This window comes from Carassius carassius, chromosome 13 (assembly GCF_963082965.1).
Source record: "Carassius carassius chromosome 13, fCarCar2.1, whole genome shotgun sequence".
NCBI lineage: Eukaryota > Metazoa > Chordata > Actinopteri > Cypriniformes > Cyprinidae > Carassius > Carassius carassius.
In genome coordinates this window covers 25,711,867-25,733,118 of record NC_081767.1, presented here as the reverse complement: position 1 = coordinate 25,733,118, position 21,252 = coordinate 25,711,867, and the positions used below count along the sequence as shown (strand labels likewise).

Here is a 21,252-nt window from a genome sequence, read left to right as displayed (position 1 = left end):
AATGCGCATATAGCATGTCTCTAAGCTCTTGCCAAGGTTCCTAATTCCCAGTGTTTGTTCGCAAGGATTAGTGGGTGCTCAGCGCTCTGTACCGACTCAGAGTGCTCCCACTAATTCTTATCCAACCATGACAAAAGGCGGACAAATTTCTCAAATGACTCTACTGTTAGTCTTGCATGATTTAGATTCACTCTGCGCCGCCTGGTTACTCAAAGGTGAGGGGAACCACGTTATTAGCCAGTTATTCCGCAAATGACATTTCCCGCCACTTTACAGACATTTGAGATTTACACTCTAATTGCGACTAACTAGACAAGTGCCCTTTCTTTTGGCTTGACCTCACTGGCATTAAAAGTTCAGATTAAATCAAATGTCATTCCACACTTAGGTAATTGGATTATATCTCCGTGTTCCCCCTGACATCTGCAGTGTTTCATTTTCTTTCCCCCTTTGGTAAATCACCCGGGACTTCAATTTAGATTTGTGTCTCCCTGTTTTCGTCGAGTGGAGGGAAAGGGATCGATCCAGTTGCCCCCTTCAGCATCTGAGAGGGTCTTACTGCTCACTCGGCATGATCGATTTACAGTTTGGAAAGCTGTTTCTTTTTTTAATCCGTCGAGAAACAAACCATGAATAGTAACAGGGTGTAGAGTTAGTGTTGACTGACACTGACAGTGCGGACTGAACAATATGTGAGAGGGTTGATGTCCATTTAGCTTTAATCCTTCAGAACAGAGACAGATCAAGTTAATGCACCCGGTCACATACTCTCTGTCTCAAGACAACTCTGCTCAATGTAAAAAAAGGCCTCAGCAAACTCCATTCAGCTGGTTAGAAGATATCAAGAGATGCCTGCCCTCTATTGCACAGGTGGCCAATTCATGTGTGTTTCCAAACAGTTGCAATCTCATCTGAAAATGTCTGTTGACCAAGGGTGTATTTATTTTTACATTTTTTTGTCAACAAGGGCGAAACACACAATCTATCTATCTATCTATCTATATATATATATATATATATATATATATATATATATATATATATATATATATATATATATATATATATATATAAATAATTGCTATAATTCACTGCAGTATCCTCAGAAGTCCATGGAATGATGGAAAAATAATAATAATCAAAACATGAAGACTTATGTATGCATCAATACCCTCTTTACACCATACACATTTTTTTTTTCAGAAGCTTTCCACGACAAGGACAGTTTTTTGAAGCTCTATTTTATGATGATAAATCTTTTATCTGAGTTTCCTAGTAAAATATATATTCCACTATAAATTCTAAAAATTAAACCATTTAAATTGTAGATTTAAATGATAAATTCTAAACAAATTCTAAAAGCTAATGTCTGTGATAACACCACTAGTGTGAGATCTGTACAAAGGTTTGAGTAAGGGCTGCATTGAGTGGCTGTTGTAATTCTCAGAGATGCCTGCAATCTCCAGTTTCCCAGACACAAATCCTGTTTATCTGCTGAGGGGAATCCTCCCCTCCAGTCCTTCTCTGCAGTCCAATCGCACGAGTTCCACCAGCTAAGCACAACCATCCAAGGGGACAAAAAGCATACAATCATATCACACAGTTGCCAAAACTGACCAATGAAAATATCTGTTTGGGAAATTATCTCTGGATTTGAGTCTTCAGTCAGGAAGCAGATGATGATACATGCAGGCCCATATAAGAAATGACTTCACAGCTTCCAGCTTGTTCTTAAAAACCTTACATGGGCAGAATTTGTCATTTATGGTGTCAGACGCTACCAGTATCAGAATGCATAATGCAAACATGCCATCTCTTTGGTACAAAAGATCTGAAGCCACATTACACAGCTTGGTCTGTCTAAACTCTTTCTCCATCCCATAGGACTAACGGAGGGTGCCAGGAGATTAAAATCTGGATTTTGTTCATCACTTGCAGATGGTGGCCCATAATGAGTTTCTGGCCAAACAGGACATGGTAGATTTAAACAGCTCAGAAAAGCATTCCCTAAGCAGGACAGCCTGCCAGATCGCAAAGATGTTAGCCGTTGCATGTTGGCACACCAGGAATTTGCATTTAGTCTCAAAAACATAATCTAATTGTGTAAATATCAAATATTGCTGACAGTAACATCCATCTTATACTCTTTTTTTTATAGTAGCTGATTTAATTTCCCCTCACATGTTTTCATCTTGCCCTGAATTTGTAGAGTGGCACTGTTAGTTGTATTTACGTAAATGTAAGGTAATCATTTGACAGAACATGCCGCGATGACGTCCACTGAAAGCTCGTTAATTTTATTTGCTATGACAACATGGAACTGCATTGTTGTCTCTGAATCATTCCATAATTGAATTAATTCAAATGCACATCAATCAACATCTTGACACTCACCGCCTATTGATTCTACACAACGTCTGCTCTGCATGAAGGATTACCTTTAAATTAACAAGATCTCAAAACATATATCATACCCCAGTCTGTTTGAATTTATCGCACCTCACTAAATTCAAATCAGGTTTCTCAATTCGTTCTCAAGGACTGATGGATTATTAAAAATGAACAGGCATAAATTATTAAAATGGTTTATGGGTTTTCGTGGGATAGGCTTTGATGACTAATGTTCTAGTGTGTGATGATTATGAGGAACTGGCAAAATATCATAATTCACACCACCTCCTCAAATCTCACCCCTAATGATTTAAGTGATTATATGTCATCTGAAAGCACTGAGGTGGCTGACGCACATGACAGCCCTTGTTCAATAGGTCTGATAAAATGTCCTGCAAAATTAAGCTCATTTCAAGGATAATAGAGACCCATCATCACCTCACTGTATCCGAGTTTTTATTTTCAACCATCTCATCCTGAAATACAATACGGAGGTGGCATTACGACGAGAGTCTTTTCTTGCAAGTATTATTTTCATATGATTTCATGTTGATGTCAAAAGAAATACGAGGTTTATTAGTTTCCTAGTGCTTTGTGTGCTTCATTATTTTTTGCCGTGACAGTTTAGTCTGGAGGAGGGAGGGGGGTGTTTTTCATTAAACGCTTGTATCGTCTCAGATGCTAATGGCAAACGTGGGGAAAGAAGGAAATTAAAACTTACATCAATACGTGAGAGGCCTTCCACAATAACACATTTTCAGCCAGACTCTCAATTCATTATGTGCTACAGTGCAAAACATAGACTACCTATAGTTTTTCCTATTCTGTTTTTAATCGATAAGTGACAAAATCCACCGTCTGCAAGCCTAGTGTCTTGGTGTCTGTCACTGAAGATATTTCAGAGTAAAGACTGATGGTATTCTGTGGTAATGTAAAGCTCCTGTAAACTATTCGCAATCCAAACATTCATCAACTCTCCTGTCTTTTTTTCCCTTTTTCATTACAGCTTATAGTAGAAGGAACACAAAACACATTTGGGCCCTCTGCGCTCCATAAAGAATATAATCAATTCTTTATTATTGCATTCGGGAGGCTTGAGGGCTGTCAAGCCTGGGAAAATTATATTGTTGGAGACTAAGAGAAGATAAATTCACGAATGGAGCTTTGCTAATGGCAAATGGGATAAGGGACTGTCCGGTTTGTCTGAGTCACATTACTGATGATAAAGGCGGCTAAGACCCGCGGTGTGCCTGTGATGACAACATGACAACATTCAACCAAATCATGATAGCAAGAACAGATATCAAACCGTTTCCTCTGTCGAGATCCCCTGGGATCTCAGAAAACGCACATTATCTAGCCCTCCAGACAGGTGGTAAATCCTCTTGACGTGTTTATACTTATTTTATAGCCACAACAACCACATTAAAGGATGGCAGCTGGAGAGCTAGTATTTCAGCACGTCTGCCTATGTTTGTGTGGTGACAGTCTCCATAGTGACCTGAGAGGTAGCATCTTTGAGAGGAAGTTGCCAGAGACAATCAAGCAACAAACATCAAAGGAAACTAGCATTTGCACATAATGTAGGATATAATCAAGCAGTGTCTGGAGACATGTTCACACTGCTATCAATAATTCATCGAACTCGGCTTTATAATAACTGACAGCTCCTCTGTTCTCCCGCAATCTTTCTGGTAATTTCCCCTTTTTCATCTGCAAAGCTGAGCGATGTCTCAGCACAAAAGAATCAATATAGCTGTGCTAAGCTAATCTTAGACTGGGAGTTGTTCCATCAAACTCCAATATGACTCTTCCAGGTCCAACTTCTGTCATCAAACGCTAAACATTAATTGGTTTATCAAAGGTTAATTGCTCAATAGATACTAGGCAGTTGAATTTTAATTGGGCCATTAAATGCTCTCACTAGAGCACCGGGTTCGGGTAATGGATTTTGTCATTTAAATTAAAATATTATTTGGTGGTAGCTGGACTGATAAGAGTGTTGAGCATTGACGTGTCTATGCTCTCTCACACAGTGTCTGTCACATAGGGACAATACACAGAAGCGCATGAGTACACATGCTCGCTGCAAACAGTGATCATTTTTAGCTATGCTTTGTAAATCTAAATGACCCATGCTTCACTGTGGCAGACTTGTCGTTCTGTGCCGGATTTTATGAATGCATTTGCGTCTGCCATTAGGGTGTAGCACATCAAAAATGGGATGAGGAAATTGCATGAGCCACGCTTGGGCAAAATTCAGAATTGAGCTAGCTCCATTTTAGTTTATGAGTGTGAATTTGAATTACAGTGGCCATGATGACAGGAAGTTGAACTGGAATGACAGGAAACGGATTTACTGAATTCCAGTTCAAAGAAATCTGGCATTAGGGGAGTTGCTATACCTTGGTTGAGAAATTCTGTCTTGACAAACAAGGTTTAAAAATGGGTTAAACTACAGTACTTGATTGGAATTTAAATCTAAGTTTAAATTTGAATTGCAATTCCGCTTCCTTTTGCTCCCTCAATTTGAATTCAGCAATTTATTGGGACTTTAAAAGTCATTCACAATTCTGTTCTTAATAGTGCACTATCCTGGCATGTGTAGCATAAAAAGTTACTTGACTAAGGGACAGGTCACTTTAGACACCTGATATTGGACCAGTGACTAGGTTCGTTACAGGAGGGTAAGTAATCAAGGCACACAAGGACACAGATAATAGCTGGAAATGACTCAGATGTATTTTGTTAGTGCAAAAGTAATAATAAAAAAAACAAATGTAATACAACCACAACAACAATAGAAGAAAAATAAATAAAACAAATGAAATAATTGTTCTTTTCAATCCCTTGTTGTTCTTTTTATTATCTTTGAGCTCTGCTCTCTATTTAAATAGGTTTAGCTTTTCTTTCTATTTGTTTCTAGGTCTTCGACTTATATTTCAGTTGTTTAGTTTCTATTTTGGTTTATAGATATTTAGTTTTACTAACTGTTAGTTTAATAAGAGCTTTTCTTATATTTAGGGTTTTTCTATCTTTATATAAAAGATCATAGAAAATATGAACCCAAATTAAAACAATTGAAATAATAAAAGAAAAGTATAATATCACAATAGTTCAATTTGAAACAATTCGAAAATAATTCCAACAATATAAGTCAATAACTTCTCAGTCTGTGTATAAATAAATGTTTCTTTGTCATCCAAAGTGGAAAAAATATGTTAGTGTGTGCAAAAGTCTCTTGGTGTAGATGAAAGCTTCGTTTCAACAGTCAATGGTGCAAAATGATCGCTTAAGGAAAAGTCCGATCCTACCGATCAGAATATATGCAATGAACTGGATTCCACCTGATCAGTAGAAGCACTAATCCATTGGAACGCACAGGTTTACTCCATCCGCACTTCTCAAATTCACAGAGATTCAGTTGGGAGGCTCGCCATCTCATCGTATGAAGGGTTTGATCCAATCACACCAAAAAAACCTGACCTGTTCATACAAACAGCGTCTTAAGTTTCAAAAGCATTTACACACCATTTCCTTTAGAACAACACAATATACACACACTACACACTCATCAATCATCTATCAATCTATATGAAAATAGTATTCAAAAACCCTTTTCTTTCTTATTCAGCATAGATAAAACATATCAGAATATGTAATTATGCACAATATAGCATGTAAGTGCTTAATTGGAATATTACATCACATTTCACACTCCTTCAGAAACTATTACAAACATAAAACACTTCAGAACTTCAATAAACAATTATAACATTCAGTTTTCAGTAAGATGAACAAATATTACTTAGAAACTCACCAAATCCGGGGTTCATATGCTTTTTACCCACATTGGATTTCACAGGGGTTCTCAATCAACAATCATCAGCGGCAATATCGACAATCACGTTCTAAAAGTAACCCAATATAGTTAAATTATAGGTCTGCAACATATTATACATCATATTATTCGAATATTAGAAAGGATTATTTAGATATTTGACTCAGATTCATCTTAGCTTTTTCCTCTCGCGATCAGCAATGTGTGTGTCTCTCGTTGCTTTCGCGTCTCGTCTCAATGACGTCACGCGCAATCTCCGTCCAGAGTGATTATGTTAATTAGGCATTTAGTCATTTTATTAATTTATTATTTTAAACTGCAATGACGTTATTAAGCTTTTTGTTTAAATATATCCTGTATTTTATTAGAAATATAATTATTTGAAAGTTATATTATTTTCTTTCTGTTTCTTAAATAGCTGAATTCTAACCTGTGTTACACATGGCTTTGAAATTGAAAAAAAAAGCAAAAACAACAGAAGAAACAGGAAAGTTTATGTGAGTTTCACCATTCAGAGGTATTACCCTGTCATTTTAAGAGATATTAAGAGTGTATTGTGCATCATATATGCATTTTTGTTGCGTCCTAACAGTTTTGTTTAGCCTAACAGTATATATACTGCATTTCCAAACCTGTTTTGTCTCAGTATTTAACTTCCCTGGGAATTTAACCAGTGACTGTGGATTTGACACCACAATGCTTTACTCGCTGAGTTCTAGGAACACAAAGCTGCAAGAATCGTTGTTGTAACAACAATATCTCTCATTTTTACTCCCAGTTACTTTAACGATCACTGGGTCATTCTCAGCACAATTATTTCAAATAATTGACCTTGAATTGTTGCTTCCAAACAACCATTCTTCCTTTCCATGCTTAATTAATCAGGACATCCACAATAATTAATCTCAGAGGAGAACTGATTATGTGGCATAAAGTGATTGGTTTGTATTACGCTGCTCTGTGGGCATCAATAACCAAATGTTAAATGAGTGGAAATTAAACAAATAAAAAAATTAAATAAATAAGCAATGCTTTCATGATTCCTAATGGCTTTGGCTGGGGTCCCAGCTTTCTAGATAAATAAATAACTGTATGATGTTTTTATTACAAGCAAGATAAAAATTGTGGTCATTCCTTCAGGCAAAACTGGAATCTATAGGAGTGATTCCTACGGTGGCCGAGACAGCTCACAAAATATGCATATAACTCTGGAAACACAATGGAAATGTTTCAAGGAGACGTCAAAAAGTGTCGGACCCAGCTGGGATTTGCTTATCATGCAGTGGCTATACTGGTCAGTGGAGTTGTTGGTGAACTAAAAGGTGAGTTTTTTTTTTCATGGTGTTTTTTTAAACACCATGATTCCTTTATCTTTTGGATATTATTAGCCTGAATAAGCTGAATAGTTAAATGATTAAATGTAAAACTTTACTTAAGATGGCTAACTTTAATATCCTCAGCTAAATATAATTTCAAGGTTAATGAAAATAAATTTGCAATGCTTCATTAATTGATTCTTAATTTGCATGTGTTGTGAAGTATTTGAGCTCGTTTCACTATATGCATGTGTTGTGATGATTTGCAGCGCGTTTTGCTATATGCACTTGATGTGAAGATTTGCAGCGTGTTTCGTTATATGCACGTGTTGTGATGATTTGCAACACTTGTGTTGTCAATCTAATGCAGATGTTTTCTTCATTTGCTGGTGTTTTTTCAGTTTGCATGTGTTTTCTTAAGTTGCAACGTGTTGAGCTCTCTCGGCCACCGTAGATTCCTGACTTGCAGTACTTTTTATGTTCTCATCATACAGCCTATGTCTTGATATAATATACATAATTCGTAAACACGAAAATCATATTAGTATTCTCTTACCAACTTCTCTGACCAACTGACCAACAAAAACCTGATGTCTGAAATTAAAATTATCCGATACTCAAATTCTATACTTACTTAGAATCAATAGAGAGAAAAAAATCCTGTCTGTCATACAGACATTATAATTGGCATTATGAAAAATGCCCGTTCATGGTGCATCTCTACAGTATTTTAGAATTAATTTCTATCTCCATGCAAGGTAACTTTCGTTTAAGATTTAGAGAAAGTCATACCTGTTTATATAAAAACTTCCTTCAAGCAACAAAACAAGCATTTTCATATTTTTTTACATGAACGCTCTACTTATTTCCCACATGAAAGTTATAGAGCTCAAAAGGTACTGTGTGACAAAAACGTCATGCTACATGAAATTAATGTAGAAAGCTATATGTGTTTTCTGCGATGCCTGTTTGTGAATGCATTAGTAAAAGTGGTTGCAATTCTGTCCTGCCATTTAATGTTCAAGTCAAACATGCCATCCAAATAAAAACAAACATTGGGAACAAAAGGCCTCGCACTTCCAGGTATTAGCATCCTGCGCAAGGTGCCAGCTGTGTTTGCTCTCGCCACGGAGATGTAGCAAAACACTTGACAGTGTATCACTTCTAAATGCTGTCATCAACACTTTACTCAAGACCCTAGCCACCACAAAAGAACTACACACACTTTCCATCTCCGCAGAGCTCACCGCCTGTCAATCTACCTATTCAAATGTTTCCCTCTCCCTGTGAAAGCCTTTTTCCTCCATATCTCTATTAGGCCCTGTGTCACTTCGGTTTAGATTCCACCACAGCCCCAGAAACATACAAAAAGAGCTCCAATGGAGGGTTCAGCGGGGTGGACCAGACCTGCTGTTTCATTAGCACTCCAGGGAAGTGCTGGTTCAAAAAGAGTCCCTTTAGCTACATCAAAGAGCAGTTGTGATGATTGCATGGGGAGACTGAATACCACACTGGGCACTCTTAGCGTGGAGAGAAGTTGTCGGTTCATGTGCGCATTAACATGCTAATTGGAGTAATGGCCATCTGTACAGTACAATATCTGAAGTCCAAGAGATTTTGTTGCTTTAAATGCCAGTTTTTATAATTCAAAAGTCATGGGAGAGACGTTGAAGCAATGATGATACTTTGACAACGGTAAGGGGTGTGAACTGCAGCCTCTGCTGGGAAATAAACCAATGTTTGTCAAGGACTTCAGGAAAACAACATTAGTGAAATATAAACCAGCAAAAGCCCGGAACGGTATAGATAAGAAATGGAGGGCAATAGACAGGTTGCCGAATGAAAGACACAATCTTAGCAAGACAGAAAATGCAGATTGTATGAAATGCTAGCTGTCTGTACCAAACACTCTGTGGATGGATCCAAAGCTCATAGTCTGAAAGAGAAATGCGAGATCCGGAAACACACACACACACACTTTCCTACTACTGATGCATTTGAAATTCATTTCCAACTCCCCCTCTCCACAAAGACTCACATTTGTTTTTAGCTCTTTGCCTGGGAAGCATAAGAAAGTTGAATGAAAATTCATTTCAACCCCCAATAGTGGTGAAAACCCGTTTCTGTGAATATGTTCACCCCGTATTACACTGATATAGTTAAGTTGATCATTTACCTCCACTTATACCAGCCAGTTTTGAGGAGAATATCCTATCCCAATAATCCAAACTGCTTTAACCCTTTGAGATCTAAGGGGGTTTGGGAGTCTTGAGAAGTTTTGACATGTCCTGACTTTTGTGCTTTTTTCAGTTGCTTATAATAATATACATGGGTAAAGTTTGAAAACACTGTATTCAGTACAAACTGGGCTACAATAATATGTGAATAGCATGTATGTACATGATTGTGTTTTTGAGAAAATAACATTAAATAAATTGTAGTTTTTAACAAAACTACAATTTGAATCACTGAAGTCATAAAACACATACAGTACATTTGTTCGAAGACTGTCAAACCTGGAGCTTGAAGCCTAGAATTTTTGCTTCAAAATGATGTGAAAATCATCTTGTTTACTGGCTCACAGAAAACAATAGATTGATTTAAATTTTCTAAGACACTTTTTGTTTCGAAAGGGCATATGCGAGTAGGTGTGAATGACCATGAATATTAGTGTGATTTACACCTGAGAAGACAAAGGCCTGCATAATGAGCTGCATAATCAGCCTTTCAGTCAGGTGTGTGACTGAGAGGGAAGAGTTACAAGAACGCATGTGAGGACAAAATAAATGTATATATTTTTATGTTTGTAGTTTATTTAATATATATCTAATTATCCCACAAAATAATTGAGATTCACTTGCGAGTGCAGTTAAACTGTTTTATTAGGAACAATCAAAGCTGAATTTTTAGCATCATTATTCCAGGCACACGATCCTTCAGAAATCATTCAAATATTCAGATTTGCTACTTATTATTATTAATGTTGAAAAGAGCTGAGAATATTTTTTCAGTTTTTTTTTGTTGTTGAATATAAAGTTCAGAAGAACAGCATCATTTGTAATATGATTATTGTATTTATTTACTTGGAGTAAGACTGGAGTAATAATGCTGAAAATTTTGCTTTGATCACAGGAATCAATTCAATTTGAAATTATATTCAAATAGAAAGCAGTTCCCTATCAAAAGCTACTCTCGATGCTGCGCTCAATAGCGCTAATGAGAACATTCTTTGTTCGGCCGGTTGTGAAGCATGTGTGTCAAACACGCCAAGAATTGGCTTAAATAACGTCGACAGGTGACGTCACTGATAACGTGCACCTGCAGGTTATAAATAGATGTGAAACGGAAACATCCTCAGGTTTCTTTGTCTTCAGAGACCGCATTGTGTGTGTGTCATGCTGATGAAACTATTAGTTTAAAAGGAAGTATGTTGAGAGTTTAAAAAAAAAAAGGGAAAAAGAAAGTTCTAATTATTCTTGCTGATTCCATAAGAGATGCGTGCCTCGCAGGGTTCGAAATGACTTGGGACTCTTGGGGGGTCCCCTAAAATTTTATTATTTAGCAAACAAATGTATGGTCAAAAAAGAGAGAGAGGTAATCGAAGCCCTCGCCCCGCTGTAAATATCTAGATACTTCCATCCCCGGCCCACCCATATAGACACACAGAGTAAAATGAAATTCTGAAAAACTATCTATCACTTCTTCTTGCTTGACTACTCCTTCCTCTTCTTCCCGAAAACAATTTTACCTGACGATTTGAGTAGCTCTTTTTGTAAAGTTCTAGGATGATTGGGGTAATTTTGTAGGCTAGGCCTAGTGCCTCTGCATAGAAAATAATAAACAAAGTAGAAGCATATATAAATGCAATAGAACAAAAATACATGTGAAATAAAGCAGTGCTTTTGCCTTTTCAGGTAAATTAACTGTATTAAAGGGCACCTATTATGCAAAATTCACTTTTACATGGTGTTTGATCATAAATGTGTGTTGGCAGTGTGTGAGCAATACCACCCTAGAATGATAAAAATCCACCCAGTGTTTTTTTTACAATCTCAATAATTCATAAGCAATGTCTCAGAACGCCCTGTTCTAAGATTGCTCTCACTGTGACGTAGAATTGCGCTAAGCCCCACCGACGTGGTTTGATTGACAATCTGGTTTTGACATAGACCCCGCCCTCGGCGATCTGTACACCATCCTCCATTGTTTCAACGACAGCCGGTAATGTCTCCTAAGAAACATAAGTGTTCTGTTGTGGGATGTAATAATGAACATAGTAGTTTTCACTTACTTCCGACATCAGAGCCACTGAAAACGCGGTGGATGGATTTTATTTACGAAGGAAAGGCGCCACTCAAAATTCCAAAATACGTTTATGTTTGCGCGAATCATTTTTTGACTGACTGTTTTCAGAACGAAGGTCAATTCAAAGCAGGTCTTGCTTCAAAGTTAATCCTCAAGTGTGGATCGTTGCCTACTGTTCGCGATCCAACGTCACCTCCAGAAGAAGTAAGTGTATTTAATGTTTTTTTTATAGCAAATGTCGATGTCAGCCAATTCAATAACAAATGCGTCTAAAGTTGTTGTCGTCCTCGTAGAATGTCTGTGTAATTTAAACCTTGTTTGTATAGTGTGTATCCACAAGTATATAATTTAAAAAAAAGATATTGTATTAAAAACTGTGTATGCTATGTTTATACAAAGGCCAGCACATCGACACGAAGCTGTAGAACGAGGGATATTGGCGTGCAGACAGAAACATCAAAGCTATGCAGTGTTGGTACACAACTGTCAATGAGAACGCTTCAAACACACCACAGGAGTATCAGTATGTTTATGTTTTTAACTATATTTATATTATTTAGTATACAATATAATATTATATAATTGTATTAACTAATTGTATTTTTATATGCACATTTCGAAATTAATTTTCTGTAAAGTTGCTTTAAAAAATTGTATTGTGAAAAGTACTATACAAATAAATTTGAATTGAATTTAATAGCCACAATAGAGAAAGTGAATCTTTGCTGAAACTTTACTGAATTATATATTCCAGGTGTCCAGACAGAGACAACATTGTCAAGTTTTGATGTTAGCACAAAATTAGTTTCTCATACAGCTGTTGCGTCTTCCACGCCCCTCAAGACTTCATCAAAGAGACCTTGTCTGGACCTTGAGGAAGATGAAGATATCCTACAGGAATGCTCTTCAATACTAACAGCACAAGAGACTGATGTCACATTTAATCCTGCAGATGCAGACACATCAATAACAGAGCCAAAAGACTTGTCGTAAGTTTATATTATATTTGAGAATGTTTGTTTTAATTATACCATATCTAATTTTTATGTAGTGCTTATGTAAATTAATGTTTTTTTTTCAGAGCTCAGGAATCCAGCCCTATTCAAAAAATTTGTAAATATATTGTCTATGAGACCTGCATCATGGAACTGTTTGAGGTGTGCCCAGTATGTCATAGAAGCTGTCATATAAGATCACAAAGGATTGGAACATTTCTACGTGTTGAACAACTCTGCCACCATTGTCAGTTCTCACGGAAATGGAACAGTCAGCCGATTTTGGGCAGTACTCCAGCTGGAAACCTTCACCTTTCTGCTGCTGTGTATCTCAGTGGTGCATCATTTTTCACAATTGAAAAGGTATTTGTAAAAGAAATAATTAATAGCTTTGCAGTTACATGAGACTAAACATTTATAATGTAAAACATTTTTTTTATTCATTTATTAATTTACTGCTTACCAACTCTTCTCTATGTGTTGTCAGATATTTGCAGCTATGAAGTTACATCTTTTCAAGTACGACACCTTTCGTCGTCATGCACGAATGTGCATTGAGCCTGCTATTGTTTACAAATGGAGAAACTGGCAGTATGAGATGCTACAGCTGTTGGCTCAAAGGGAAAAGGTCATTGTTGGAGGAGATATGAGGGCTGACTCACCAGGTACATTGTGGGACAAATTTACATAGTTTTTTTATAAAGAAAAAAAATATATAGAATTTTATCTTATAGACAAGGCACATTGTGTAATAAGAGATTATGTATTTTTTTTTGAAGGGCACTCTGCCAAATATGGCAGTTACACAATAATGGACCTTGAGACAAACACCGTTGTTGATGTACAACTCGTCCAGGTAAATGAGCAGAAACCTTTGATGCAACGTTCTGGAAAACTTGAATATTTTATTTTAAACGCAAAAAAATAATTATATTTTAATCACTTGTCAGAGTAATGAAGTGGGAGGAAGTTACCACATGGAAAAGGAAGGTTTGAAGAGAGGTCTTGACTTTTTGGATGCTCGTGGAGTGACTCTGGACTGCATTGTGACTGACCGACATCCGCAAATACAAAAATTCCTCAGGGAACGCAATGTCAACCAATTCTATGATGTCTGGCACATAGAGAAAGGTAAATAACCTTAATCATATCATTTTCTAGATTTTTACAGACTAATAATTGCGATGAAACTATTAGCGGATGATTATGTGTTAGCAGATAATTTATATATATATATATATATATATATATATATATATATATATATATATATATATATATATATATATATATATATATATATACTGTATGTATATATAAACACCACCATTACATTATATGTAATGACACATTGCTCTACTTATTGTGTGTTGTCATGTTTGTATTTAATTGCAATCTCCAGGAATTTCAAAGCAGTTGGAAAAAGTGTGCAAGTTGAAGGGTTGTGAGAAAATACGTAAATGGTTGCATAGTATAAAAAACCACATCTATTGGACTGCTGCATCATCAAGCAGTGGACCTGAAAGAGTGGCTAAATGGACGTCTATGCTAAACCATATGCAAAATAAGCACACACATGAAGACAGCAATTTTCCAGCATGTCTACATGGAACAAGGAGAAGTCGAGACACAAAAAAGTGGCTAGCTGCTGGTATGTAGGCTAAAGAAGCAATAGTTACTTTTAAAAAATGTATGCAGATCATATAGCTTGCCTTTTTTTATTTAAAATTACATATCATACTACAGTAACACTTCCAATAATTTAGGAACACTGCCATATCTCAAGTTGGAGAAAGTTCTCTCCAACAAGAGAATTGTGAAGGATGTTGCCAAGCTAAGTCCGCACTATCAGACTTCTTCTATCGAGGTTTTCCACAGTGTAATACTACGGTTTACACCAAAAAATGTGGTTTTTCCATTTCTGGGAATGTTGTGCAGGTAATGTTATTGTTGTAAAAATAAATTTACTTTTACATACACTGTAGACATAGTATGTTGAAAATGTATTTATTGCTTACAGACTATACCTGGCTGCACTACATTACAATGAGAATGCCGGGCGTCCTCAAGCCACAACAGCAGCTGGTCGACCGGTGTTCAAAGTGACCTTTCCAAAGGCCAAGAAGGGAGAATACCGGGTCAGAGAAGTTAAGACACAAGCAACATTCAGTATGTATAAAATGAGTTTACTTAACAAATTTACTACAAATGTACATATCTTTTTTGCATCATTTCTTACAAGCTATTTGAAAACTCTATTTTACTAATTTAAAATAAAATAAAATGTTATATTGCACAGGATATGTGGATGACCTGCTGGACCTCATATTTGATAAAGTCTTTGTGGATCCTGCACCATTTGTGGATCCTGCACCATATGTGGATGATGTTTTGAGGATACCAATACCACCAGCATTGTGTGCAGAGTTTGACCGGCCAGAGAAGGAGGAGGCCATCTCTAGTAGGGTATCTCGCTTTAATCAATAGGTGGTCGAAAACCTACATAACTACCCTGGGCATCAGGAAACTCTCTTTGAATCCTCAGGACCACACAGGCTGGAATCACAACTCGAACTTTTCGTCCAAGGAAACCCCAGCACCAGCTCACAAAACTCCGATAAGCTAAAAATCTGTAACGACTAACGCACACACACAGGCACGTTCTCAAAACAGGGTTCAAGGATTTTTCTGTGTTTTTTTCTTTCAAATATCTATCATTTGTTGTCTGCAGTTGAAATATTTGATATTTAATTGATCATGGTTCAGTTTATTTTTGGAGGAATGTCCTTTTATTAAAATTATTTCATTTCTAAACTTTTTTTGTACAGTTCAGTGTCTTTATACATAATGTAAATAAAAAAAATGTATATGCAAGTTGTTGTGAAATTAATTAAGGCTATAATATGCTTTGTTTTTTTACTATAATTTCCTTTGAATATAACCCGGGAAATATTAGACTAAAAATTCAAACATTTATAATATTTAGAAGAAATTGACATTTTTTCTTAAATGTGCTAATCATTAACACTCACTGTTGTACTCCACGAAGTCGCAGGGGACCATAGTCAGCCCTGTAAATGTTAAAAGCGTTTTGTAACGAAAACACATTGAAACAAACTGGATCCATTCCGGGATGGTCTACCATACATGATGGAGTGACTTGAAGTTGTTTCATCCGTCTTGTAACCTTTGATACAGCAAATAGCGTCAGACAGTTTTATGTCACGTATTATTTTTTGCAACAATTACAAATGTAAATAAATTAATACCTGTTCTATCTCCCTGCAGCATATATTTTCTGGTTCTGTAGCCATCTTCTCACATTTGCCACATAAGCACCTGTACGACAAGTAATGTCAACATGACGCAACCGTTCCCTCGCATAGATATAATTTAGTTTGTACTTAGCAAACGTTATCACAGTATTTGTGTTTGTAGTTTCAAAAAATTGCGCTAACGTTATCACAGTGTGTGTGTGTGTTGCACATACATAATTGCAAAGGGGACGCGATTAAAATATAAGAACATAAATGTATCTAATAACCATTCAGAGACGTCCTGCTCCATTCTCAATTGTGTTTCTTCTGCCGGAGTCTCTTCATCATCTGGGTCTGATTCGGGTTCAAACATATACGGCTGAATGCCGTACAAAACAGCGGGTCTCTCACTCTCAGCCATTCTGCTTCTACCGGCTGTTCATTGCCATAGGTATGCAAGTTACGCCCTCATCCAAAGGCAGGGCGGGGATATGCAGCTCATTTATATTTAAGGTGGTACACACCAAAACAGCTCTTTTTAAAACAGGCCCCAAAAATGACATTTTCAAATGGTTATAATAAATTAACTGTGGGGTATTTTGTGCTGAAACTTAACAAATACATTCTGGGGACACCCAAGACCATTATTACATCTTGTAAAAAGGGGCATAATAGGTGCCCTTTAAGTTAAAGAAATCGAATAATCAAATGTAAAATAACACTGCATTCAATGTATAAATTAAATATGATTCATATAATTAATACAGTTCATCTTTAGCTACAAAAGTGTATTTTCTCTTTCTCTTTTGTTGTTTGATTAACTTTGGTGACACAAACATCTGCAGGTATATTGGGTTGCTGCCCCTTTAAGACAAATGCATGTATCTAATGGTAATGACACGCATTGGTTTTCTTTCTCTGATTGCGATTGGGAAACTCGTTGAGACAGGCAATTTGACTTATTTTTTCGAGCACATCGTTATTTTTTTTTGTTCAAACACAAATAGACAAGAAAGACAAGGGAATTCAGTATTCACGAACTTCACGTGCTGTCTGCGACTGCATTTCTATGTGCGCCGACAGACAGACCAGTCTACATTTGGATGTTTAACATAAATATATAGCCTACTGATACAGCAAAGACGGCAGTATTGACGGCAAAATAGGCTACAGCATATTTCGTTCTGTATTGACAGGGAGTTTTTTAAGCAGAATTTGATGAGAATTTGATGTAGTTGCAGTTACGAAAGTAAAAGAAACACTAGGTGGGGGGCGCCGAAAAGCGCGCTGTTTTTGCATCCCTGATATCTACAATTTCCCCCAACAATGGCCATGTTATCACATAAGCACAATTTACCCTTAAAAAAAGTCGGTGGTCTTTCTTTTTCTTCCTTTTCTCTCCATGTGCAGGATTCTAAATTAAGAAAAATTATATTAGCTTCCTAGATAGCTTACCAAGCTCTCATGTGCAGTCATTCTCAAATCACATTGACTTTAATCAACTCACAGACTTGAATTGAGTCCTGGTTATCTTTCGTAATCACTGACTGGACAAGTAACTTTAGGTTGTTAAGCTAGCTTTGAATAATTAATCTAGCTGCTCGTTCTGCTGTTAGCTGGCAGATCATTTGGCTTCATACACATAAGTTACAGCTAGCAAGAAACGTTGACAAACGTACTCCTCTACATTACACTGGGTATCTAGTTAATGCAACTTTTGATATAGGAACTCGAACTCCTAATATTTTACTATAAGCAATTATGGAGATATAAACACAATCGAAGCACTCACAGGATTTTCATTCAGGATTTCACTCTTTATGATGTCTCTTTTTGCCACGTTCATCTAGTATGTGTATGCGGGAGCACCACAACAATCTGTGACGCTGTATAGGAACTCAATCGGCTAATAGCTGCACTGATTGCTGCCTCGCACTAGGAAATCAATTAATTACCATTATAAATACAAAACGCCACTGAAACCTATAATTTTAACAATAATTTTTTATGTTAAAATATATTTGTCGGGGACCCCCCAAAATCAAAAAATGAATTCTTATGGGGGGTCCTTAATGACTTATGGAGGGTCCGGGACCCCCCCAGACCCCCCTCATTTTGAACCCTGGTGCCTCCCTCTCCATGGCCGAAATCGCATGTTTATTGTTTGAAAAAAAAAAAAAAGGCTGCTTTCGCGTTCTAGAGTGGCAGTTGTAAGCACCACGGTTCACTTCCTATCCACGCTAGGCTCTTTGCTCTCACGAGGAACGAGCTGCTTCCCGATCATTAAGATTGCGCTCTGATCTGGAAGATCGGATGGTTCTCGCGCCCACCTCCGAAGTGTGCCAGGGCACTTCTTCGGATTGGGCAGAGGCTGCTGTAGCTCTAGCTTCTGTTGAAATGGACATTGAGAGTGCTCTCTCCTAGCGCTCCTCTCGCGATTATAAGGACATGAGGAGTTACTAGGTGGTGACTCATGCAGTGACCAGATTAAAGCCTTAAAATTAGATTTTGTACATTATGATTTCATAGGTGAGAGAGACGTTAGCTGCTATCTCTCCCCTATTGGAGCAACATAATTTAAATAAAAATATAAAAAAATGATGATGATGATGATGATGAAAAATAATGAATGAAAAAAAATGATGATGAATAATAAAAAAAAAAAAATATATATATATATATAATATATACGAAAAGACAGCAATTGTTCCCTGCCAAGCCACGTACTGTAGCAGCATCTACACTTGGATGGAACGCATTTCATGCTGTGGGTCAGACTAGTGCTGCCCTGCACACCATAGGTTTTGCAGGCGTATCAGGCTGATCTAAAAAAATAATAAAATAAAATAAAATAAATTAATTAAATAAATAAATAAATCTGAGTGCCAGGAGGAGACTTTTAATATGTTTCTCACTCACTGTGCTCAAGTGTCGGGACTATCAAAAAATAAATTAATTAACAGTCCCGACACGATCCAGCTCCTCTGGGGTAGGAGGTTCAAAGAGAGAGTGTGGCAAGTTGTGCGCCCCCTCATAAGACTGGGGAGCAGCTTGTAACACTTGGCAGCCGCAGATGGAGCTGGAGTAAAGTATGGTCATCACGACCAAAGCAAGGGCCTTAAGCTGTGCCCAGGACCAAGGGCCCTGGAAAATTCCATCAGAAGTGTAAGTCTCCTTCCTGGCACCCTTAGGGGATCACTGAACAACCTCCGCCAACACCGGTGTTTCGGGGGGCAGTGGCCTCCGGTGAAATGATACATGCTCTGTTGCTTCCTGCCACGTTTCAGGACACCAGACATCTTACCCCCCCCCCCCCCCCCACAACAAACAAAGTGTCACATTTAGTGCCCCTTTTGGAGAAGCTGGCAGCGTGGAAGCTACTGCCAAATATCTCCCTATGAGTTGAAAGAACTGTAGTGAAGGGCTACAGGATTCAGTTTGCACATCGTCTTCTGCGTTTCAACAGCGTGGTCTCCACCTCTGTGAAACCGGCACGTGCATATCTGTTGACACAGGAATCACAGACTCTGCTGGTCAAAGGGGCCATAGGATGTGTTTCCCTGCCAGACAGAGAGTCAGGCTATTACAGTCGGTATTTCTTGATTCCCAAGAAAGACGGGGGGCTGCGTCAAATCATAGATCTAATGGACGTGTATTTTCATTTTGAAATATTGCCACAACTCAGGAGGTTCCTGAGGTTCGCTTTCGGGGGCGAAGCTTACCAGTATCAGGTTCTTCCATTCGGCCTAGCTTTGTTATCCCGCACTTACACGAAATTCATGGATGCAGCTCTGGCTCCTCTACGACTCCAGGGCATCCACATTTAAAATGTATATAAACGACTGGCTGAATCTGACCCAGTCTAGCTCATCTCGAATCTCTGGGGTTGAGACTCAATGCCAAGAAAAGCGTTCTCTCTCCGGCCCAGAGGACAACGTATTTGGGTGTGGTATGGGATTCGATCACAATGTAGGCACAGCTGTCTCCTGCATGCGTCGAATCCATTCTAAACACCCTAAAGAACATCAAGCTAGGCCAGAAAGTCACTGTTCATCACTTTCAGAAGGTTTTAGGTCTCATGGCAGCTGCATCCACGGTGATACCTTTGGGCCTCCTGCACATGAGATCGTTTCAGTTGTGGCTTAGAGCCAGGGGATTTCATTCAAGGGCCAATCCCCAGTGGCAAATAAGGGTTACGCGCCAGGGGCTTCGTACCCTATCTATGTGGTTCAGACCCCGGTTTCTGACTTTGGGTCCCACTCTACGTCCGTGTTGTCATCGCAAGATGCTAATGAAAGACGCTTCCCTCAAGGGTTTGGGAGTGGCCTTAGTTGGCTGTCCAGCCCAAGGGATCTGGAGAGGTCATCTTCTCGGATTGCCACATCAATTGCCTCGAAATGAAGGCTGTATTTCTGGCCCTGAAATACTTCCTCCAGCAGTTGAGAGGCTACCATGTCCTAGTGCAGGTGGACAACACATCTGTAGTCTCTTACATAAATCGCCAGAGCGGACTGCAGTCGCGCCGCTCGAACGAGTTAGCGCACCAGGTTCTGCTTTGGGCACAGGACAATTTCCTGTCCCTCAGGGCGATTTACATTCCTGGGCATATGAATGTGGGGGAGCAGACTCTGTCCAGACAAGCTGTGAAACACGGGAGATGGAAACTCCACCCCTAAGTAGTCAGTCAAATCTGGGAAAGATTTCAAGTAGCAGAAGTGGACCTCTGTGCTTCACAGGAGATGGCACAATGTCCCCTCTACATCTCTCTGACTCATCCAGCTCCCCTGGGTCTGGACGCTATGGCCCATGCGTGGCCCAGACTGCGTCTTTATGCCTTTCCTCCGATTGCTCTGCTCCCAGGAGTTTGACTGGGTTTCTGTGGGGAAGCACCCTCTAGGCGCCTGCTTCATTCATGGGGCTCAGAGGTTGAGGCACCCACTAGAGCTACGGCCCCTCCAGGGGATTTAGCCATAGTGCTCGGGGCTGGCTGGCTGGCATCCCTTTCGAACCATTAGAATCAGCGCTTGCCAGGCTTCTGACTCTAAAGATGGTTTTCTTATGGCCATTACCTCTCTAAGGAGAATTCGGGATTTACAGGCTTTGTCAGTCCTGCCATCCTGTTCCGATTTTGCCCTTAGGCTGCCTCC

General features: G+C 38.3%; 3 protein-coding genes across 3 annotated transcripts in view; 1 reads left to right on the top strand and 2 right to left on the bottom strand.

Annotated features, from left to right (window-relative positions):
• The window catches only part of LOC132155696 (alpha-1,3-mannosyl-glycoprotein 4-beta-N-acetylglucosaminyltransferase C-like), a 120,568-nt gene that overhangs the window by 36,353 nt on the left and 62,963 nt on the right, over nucleotides 1-21,252 (bottom strand). The window lies entirely within an intron of this gene.
• Nucleotides 11,513-15,280, top strand: LOC132155765 (uncharacterized). The gene is made up of 12 exons (XM_059564465.1): nucleotides 11,513-12,057; nucleotides 12,253-12,376; nucleotides 12,608-12,842; nucleotides 12,935-13,211; nucleotides 13,336-13,513; nucleotides 13,628-13,704; nucleotides 13,799-13,979; nucleotides 14,251-14,499; nucleotides 14,615-14,786; nucleotides 14,869-15,017; nucleotides 15,148-15,209; nucleotides 15,245-15,280. Exons 1-12 carry the CDS (start codon nucleotides 11,773-11,775, stop codon nucleotides 15,278-15,280), a joined length of 2,025 nt encoding a protein of 674 aa, XP_059420448.1. The 5' UTR covers nucleotides 11,513-11,772.
• On the bottom strand, nucleotides 15,213-16,776 carry LOC132155694 (P2X purinoceptor 7-like). The gene is made up of 4 exons (XM_059564412.1): nucleotides 16,393-16,776; nucleotides 16,118-16,187; nucleotides 15,881-16,035; nucleotides 15,213-15,487 (listed from the first exon to the last, which is right to left on the bottom strand). Exons 1-4 carry the CDS (start codon nucleotides 16,524-16,526, stop codon nucleotides 15,325-15,327), a joined length of 522 nt encoding a protein of 173 aa, XP_059420395.1. The 5' UTR covers nucleotides 16,527-16,776; the 3' UTR covers nucleotides 15,213-15,324.

What these genes read in the sequence shown, in the direction of transcription:
- LOC132155765 (XM_059564465.1), top strand. Translation starts at nt 11,773, where the DNA reads ATGTCTCCTAAGAAACATAAGTGTTCTGTTGTGGGATGTAATAATGAA. An exon ending in AAAAAAGTGGCTAGCTGCTG is followed by an intron (nt 14,500 to 14,614) that starts GTATGTAGGCTA and finishes CCAATAATTTAG; the next exon opens with GAACACTGCCATATCTCAAG. An exon ending in TAAGACACAAGCAACATTCA is followed by an intron (nt 15,018 to 15,147) that starts GTATGTATAAAA and finishes TATATTGCACAG; the next exon opens with GATATGTGGATGACCTGCTG.
- LOC132155694 (XM_059564412.1), bottom strand. Translation starts at nt 16,526, where the DNA reads ATGGCTGAGAGTGAGAGACCCGCTGTTTTGTACGGCATTCAGCCGTAT. An exon ending in GAGCAGGACGTCTCTGAATG is followed by an intron (nt 16,188 to 16,392) that starts GTTATTAGATAC and finishes CTTGTCGTACAG; the next exon opens with GTGCTTATGTGGCAAATGTG. An exon ending in CGACTTCGTGGAGTACAACA is followed by an intron (nt 15,488 to 15,880) that starts GTGAGTGTTAAT and finishes TGTGTGCGTTAG; the next exon opens with TCGTTACAGATTTTTAGCTT.